This window comes from Beta vulgaris, chromosome 3 (assembly GCF_026745355.1).
Source record: "Beta vulgaris subsp. vulgaris cultivar EL10 chromosome 3, EL10.2, whole genome shotgun sequence".
In the NCBI taxonomy this organism is placed as follows: Eukaryota; Viridiplantae; Streptophyta; class Magnoliopsida; order Caryophyllales; family Amaranthaceae; genus Beta; species Beta vulgaris.
This window is the reverse complement of record NC_079204.1, coordinates 34,235,645-34,242,724: the sequence shown is the minus strand read 5'-3', so window position 1 is coordinate 34,242,724 and position 7,080 is coordinate 34,235,645. Positions and strand designations below refer to the sequence as shown.

Sequence of the window (7,080 nt, the reverse complement as noted above, 5' to 3'; positions counted from 1 at the left end):
AGCAAGGTCATGCTTACATGTCCACACCTTTAATGCCAAAGGAGTGGTTCGTCTACTATTGCACTTAGACAAGTCAGATTGTTCTTATGAACCAGGTTCAGGTCAACAACATAAGTGTTTCGCTTCCTAGTTCCTTCCAGTATCTTGGTACATGTACCTACATCACTTACTACACAACATTCATTAGTAAACTTCACATTGTTCCCCTTATCACAGAATTGGGAAATACTAAGTAAATTATGTTTCAAACCCTCGACCAAAAATACATTATGTATGGAATATGACTAAGATTTCCCAACCTTACCTACAGCTACTATGTTACATGTAAGATTGTCTTCAAATGTCACAGTTCCTCCTTCATAGACTAAAAGTGAGAGAAATTTGGTCTTGTCCCCTATAATGTGCTTAGAACAACCGCTATGGAGGTACCACAGGTTGTTCCCCCTCACTTTAGCCTATATCCAGAACAATTAGCCGGTGGTAGGAACCTAGTCAGACTTGGGTTCCTTTGTCGGGCTTGAGTTCCTTTTAACTTTCCACACTTGCTTAACTAAGCAGTGTTCCTTTCATATGTTCTTTCCTGGTGGAACAGTCAGATACTAAATGACCATTGTTCCCACAGTAAGACCATATTCGGTTGCTTGGCAGATCAACATATTTTTTCTTTTTATTTTTCTTCTTATGATTGAAACCTGGTCCATTTCTTCCTTCATTTTTATAATTTTGTATCCAGCTAACTCGAGCAGGAAGTTTTGTTCTTAAAGATTCCAATTTTCCTTTAAGTACCAGATTTTCATTTAAAACGGAATCGTATTCAAATTTCAATTTCTCGAAAATTTTTTTTTTGGTAAAATGTAAATGATTATATTACCAAAATAGCATGAAAGCGCCATCGTATTACAACCTATATCAGACTACCCTCATCAACAACCAGATAGAAGGCAACTACCACCATCAATTACAAACCAACACCACCTGAAATAGCAACCAAGGACTACAATGACAGCTAGGACTACAAAAGCAACTAATTACAACCAGAATATTTAGACCATCAAACTAGCAGCCCAGGTTTTATCTCTTTCACTCCATCTGTTGCTCAGTTTAGCTTTCATCCTGATACAAACATCTACCTGAATTTGTTTGATAACCAAATCTGGTCTCAGCACAATCTGATTCCACAATGCATTGTTTCTGGCTCTCCAAATGTGATATACCACAGCTGCAAGGCTTGCATAGGCCACCTGCTGTTGGTATTTAGTCTTGAACTTCCAACCCCATTTCCTCCAATGAACATATAAGTTTTCTCGTGAGTTACTATGGATATGAAACCATCCCATAACCCCCTGACACACCTGATGACTGAACTCACATTGAAAGAATAGGTGTGAGCATGAATCATTACCAGATGTACATAATAAACAACTTGTATCAGAGCATATCCCTACCATACCTAGCCTTTCTCTTGTACGAAGCTTACCCAATATAGTAAGCCAAGAGATGAAAGAATGCTTAGGTATATTCAGTGAGTTCCAAACCCAGTGATGCCATCTCACAGTCTCCATCTGCCCTCTCAGCCAAATATATCCTACTTTGATAGAATTCCCTTTGCTTCCATCTAACCAATTATTATTGGTATAAGCAGCCTTGAACTTCTGTTTTGTTTGACATATCATCTTCCAATCCCAGCTAGCAGAGCTTGGGGCCTTGTACTCCCACCAGTCAGTATATTTATACACACTATGCACCCATTTAATCTAGAGGATATCCTCCTTCTTTGCAATCTGCCATATGTATTTCCCCAAAGCAGCTACATTCCACATATTACAGTCTCTGATCCCTAGACCATCTAGGTTTGCAAACCCAATCCCAAGATACAGTGGGCGGTTTATGAAGATAAGATTTCTCATCCCAAAGGTAAGCTCTGCAGATTTTAGTAATTTTGTGGAGAATAGTTTTTGGGAATAAGAAAACTTAGGCCCAATATGTGTGGATGCTCATTAGAACAGATTGAACCAACACATTCCTACCAGTATATGACAGATTCCTAGAAGTCCAGCACAATATTCTTCTTAGAATTCTATCAACAAGGAGATCACAATCTGCAATAGATAATCTTTTAGAGGTAATGAGCACCCCCAGATATCTGAATGGGAATGAACCCATTTTGAATCCTGTCACTTGCATCATCCTTTGTTGAACCTCCTCTTGCACATTACCAAAATAAATGGCAGATTTCTCCTTATTTGCACTAAGGCCAGAAGCATTAGCAAAAGCTTGTAGAGCTCTTACCATCAGCTATACAGATTTGACATCCCCTTTGCAGAAGAGCATCAGATCATCAGCAAAGATGAGATGATTAAGCTTTAGTGCTTTGCATCTATAGTGGAAATTAAAATCCTCCCTAGTGCTCATCTTTTTTAAAATTCTTGTGAAGTATTCCATAACAAGCACAAAGAGTAGGGGTGAGATAGGGTCTCCCTGTCTGAGCCCTTTCCTGCCTTTGAAAAAGCCACATGAACCACCATTGATGCTGATTGAAAAGTATGAAGAAGTGACACAGGTCATAATCCAGTTTCTAAACTTCTCAGGGAAATGATATTTATTCAATAAATCACCCAAGAAATCCCAACTCACAAAATCATATGCTTTCCTCAAATCAATTTTCATTGTACATCTGCTAGGCTGATTCTTCCTTTTATAATGCCTTAAGATGTCTTGGCATATAAGTATGTTGTGCATAATCTGCCTATTGGCAATAAAGGCACTTTGCACTTGATCAACTAAGTCAGGCAAGAGTAATTTCAATCTACCACAGAGTAGCTTAGAAATTACCTTATATAAAACATTGCAACAGGCAATTGGTCTGAACTGGCTTACATCTGTAGGTTGCTCAACCTTGGGAATCAAGCATAAAGAGGTAGCATTAAGTTGCTTAAATAATTTGCCATTGTGAAAGAACTCCAGTACTGCATCAGTTACTTCCTCCCCTACACATACCCAGGCCTATTTAAAAAAAACCACTGGAGTAACCATCTGGACCTGCAGCCTTATTCTCATCAATGCTAAACATTGCCTGTTTCACCTTATCCGTGGAGAAGGGAGCACATAAAATATCATAAAACTCCTCCTGAACTCTGGGACCTACTGCCATGATTGCATTGCTGACATGCCCAGATGCAACACTACTAGTGCCCAACATCTTCTCATAATACTTCAGAAATGCCACTTCAATTTCTTTTGGATCATCATGCTAGATTCCTTCCTCATCCTGTATTCTGTATATATAATGTTGATGTCTTCTCTTCCTCAAGCAGGTATGAAAATATCTTGAGTTTTCATCACCTCCAGAGATCCAATCTCTCTTGACAATTTGCCTCAACATGCATAGCTTTTCTTCTTTCAGCTTATCATAGTTTCTTCTAGCCTCTGCCTCTTGTTGATGCAAGCCTATATTATGAGGGTCCCTATGAATGTTTTGCTGAATTTCAAGTAATTGAGTGAGAGCAACATAAGCCTCAGTCTCTACATTTGAAAATTTGCTCCTGTGTAGACTTTTAAGGACCTTCTTTAAGTTCTTCAGTTTTGTTACCACCTTGAACATTGTCATCCCCACAACTCTAGCCTGCCAACCTTCCTGGATAAGAGGCAAAAAAGACTCATCTTGAGCCCACATATTGCAGTATTTGAATGACTTGACCTTCTGTATCACTGAAATATCCAGGTTAACAACACAAGCATAATGGTCTTAAATACCCTCAGGTAATATCATGACATGAGCATTATTGAATGAGTTGAACCATAGAGAATTAGCTATCACCCTGTCTATTTTAGAGAATACTTTATTTTCTCCCTCCTGCTTGTTTGACCAAGTGAAGAATGGACCAGTGGCAGGATGATCTTGAAGAAGACAATCTCGAGCACACTGTCTGAATAAAGCCACTTCCTCCAAAGATACTCAGGAACAAATTCTCTCCCCTAGATTTAAAACATTATTAAAATCTCCAAGGACTATCCAGGCACCTTTCACATTCTTACTAATCTGTAGCAAAGCACACCACCATCCATCCCTGATTGATGCATCATTAGCTCCATATACCACAGTGATCTCAAATGACTTCCCAGAAGCCCTGTGCAACACTTCACAATGTATAAATTGAGCAGCATATAAACATACATTAACTACAAAAACAGAAGGCAACCAAATGAGCCAAATTCTTCCTCCTAAGTGATATTGATAATTTATGATAACAGACCACCCCTAACAAATCCTAGGGAAGACTTTTAAAAAGTTTTTAGCCTTCACCCTAGTTTCTAGGAGTTCAAATAGCCCTATGTTATAATGAGTCAAGAATGTCTTGACATTATTATGTTTGGAGAAACTATTCAGACCCCTCACACTCCAACTTCCAATCCTATCCATTAGGGCTCCGTCTGGTAGGGCGTAAAATATTTTCAGTGTAAAATGATTTTCATGGAAAACAATTTACAATGGAAAACACAATTCCAAAATTAGTTTTCCGTTGTTTGGTTCGATGTAAAAAATGATGAAATGAAAGGAAAATGAAAGGGAAAGTAAGGAGTAGTGAGAGGAGTGTACAAGAGAGAGAAAGGAATAGTTTTCCCTTCATTTTGAAAGGAAAATGGTTTTCCATCCTTGAGAGAGTAATTTTACCCCAAGGGAAAATGGTTTTACACTCTTTTGCCAACCAAACAATGTAAAACTGAAAATAGAGGAAAACAGTTTTCCGGGAAAACGTTTTACGCCCTACCAAACGGAGCCTAGGTAGGAGCATAGTCTCCCCCCTACCCTACTGTATTACAGTATGCTCAATAACCTCATCCTGTTGATCAGACATACTGGTCCCCTGAGCCTCCATCCCACTTGTTGTGGTTACACTCTTCTCAGTAGTATCAACTGGTAGGTTCACAGTTGCAGAGAGCTGGAAGCAACTTGCTGCCCCTTAGAGTGATGGGATACAATAGAAATGCCAGAACTAACCCCTGGATTAGCCACCACTGGTGGTTTTGGTTTAGCATGTAACACCCCGATAATTCTCTCTTTCTAGAAAATACTTTTATAATAACCTAAGAGAATTACCTAGGCATTATCGCCCGTGTGATAACGTTTCGGCTTACTCAGAATTTTGCAGCGGAAAACAACTTATTAAAAATCAACTTTATTAAAACTTATGAAATCAATAACAATTGTCAGAAAACTAAACCACCAACTTAAAACGAACTAATGTCTGAAACATAAGCTCCTATGAAAACAACTTAAATGAAACTAATAATACAAGAGTCTCTCCATTCCAGATTCCCAATGAGATGCATCTTCGAACCTGTAATGTCAATGTCGTCTCAACTCTGCTCCCCCAAAGATCACCACAGGATCAATAGGCAAAGCCATGATCACAAACACAACAAGCACGTAATCAGCAAAGCTGAGTACTACATATCAGGCATAAATAACCAAACATGATACTACAAAATAACATGCAGGAATAAATAATAATAAAACATATAATAATCTGCAGACACTCTTACTGAACTAGACTCTAAACTTTATTTCTTTCTTTAAATGGAATAGTTATTGGACGAGTTGTCTATACCAGAAAATAGGAAATATGGGAGCTACCACATATTCCAAAATGACCTGCGATATCGAGGAACCTTTAAACTAATGAGGAAAGGTGATCAATCCAATCCTAGAAAGCCTGGGCTACCACCATGTACTCCAACCCTTAGTGTCCAACTCTAGACGTGCACAGTCTAAAGTCTATAACCTATTCTCGTTTCACTTTACGTTGAATATATTTTATTACTTGTGTTGACACCAACCAAGCAAATAACACATAACTAATAATCACACAATCATAACAGAATTCCTTTTTATCTTTGGATTAACAAGTGTTCACAACTTATCAATCAAGACTCCTTTAACTTCTTTTTATACTTTACAACTTGCCTGTTGAACCTAGCCAACAGTAAACTTTACCTTTATATAGGTATAACTTGTACTTACCAAATAAGATCCACGGTTCTTATAAGATAATAATAATACTCAAGAATCCATGTAAAACATGATTCAATCTAACTTACATTAATTCACTCACGAATTAATACATAAACTTGACTTATCCTGCTTGCATCAAACTTCCATACAAACATTTATACTCATAAATACTTCTAGTTTACATGTAGCACACAGGCAAATAACATGTAAAACAATTCCAGTAATCATATATATGAACAAATAGAGTCCTATACATGATACTAATAAATAAAACATTCTTAGAGCATGCTTCTAAATCATATAGCACGTAGACAATGTACGTACCTTGTATAAACAAATCTGTAGGCCACTTTTACTCGCTAAAAGTCTCCTACTACGAAATCTCCGCCTAGAAAATAAAATAATGAAATAAATATCTCGAACTAAAAATTTACAGCAACTTTAAAACGATCAAAAACCCCCTTAAACGTGTTTTAAAATCGTTTTTACGTACCAAACTTTCGTTATTTTTAATCCCTAGTATAGTACAACTATTCTAGTGATTAAAAATCATTTAAAACCTTAAAACACTTATTTTCTAAATTACAGCATTTAATATATTTTAATAAATCTTCTGAAAATATATTAATACATATAAAATTATCTAACCAAATCTCATGATTTATACTTTATAAATATAGTTTCTAGTGATTAAAAACCCTAAAAACTATAAATTTCATAATAAAAACTGAAAATAACTTAATATAATAAATCTGAAATTTATTATATTATATATATGATAGCCGAATATATATTGCATATAAAACAATAATTTAAATCATAAACATGCTAATTAATAATAAAATAATATAAAAACTAATACTTTAATGGAATCTTGAAGAGGAAGAAAAGAAAAACAACCACAACAATGGAGGAAGGAAGGCCGGACAGCACAGCAGCACGGCAGCAGCGCGGCAGCAGGAGTTTTTGGCTCAATCAAAGATTTGTGACGTTTCTTGTTGAACAAGAAACGTTACTTGAAGAAGAAGAAACAACTTTTGAGAGAAAATCAAGAATGGCGCACAAGG

The 7,080-nt window shown here is 36.7% G+C and overlaps 1 protein-coding gene across 1 annotated transcript; it reads right to left on the bottom strand.

Moving 5' to 3' along the window:
- Positions 1-1,043: 1,043 nt before the first annotated feature.
- On the bottom strand, positions 1,044-1,673 carry LOC104883517 (uncharacterized). The gene has a single exon (XM_010668056.1). The coding sequence runs from the start codon at positions 1,671-1,673 to the stop codon at positions 1,044-1,046; it is 630 nt and encodes a 209-aa protein (XP_010666358.1).
- Between the last annotated feature and the right edge of the window lie 5,407 nt (positions 1,674-7,080).

Bases quoted from the DNA above. Each gene is read 5' to 3' on its own strand.
- LOC104883517 (XM_010668056.1), bottom strand. From the start codon at position 1,673: ATGATATGTCAAACAAAACAGAAGTTCAAGGCTGCTTATACCAATAAT.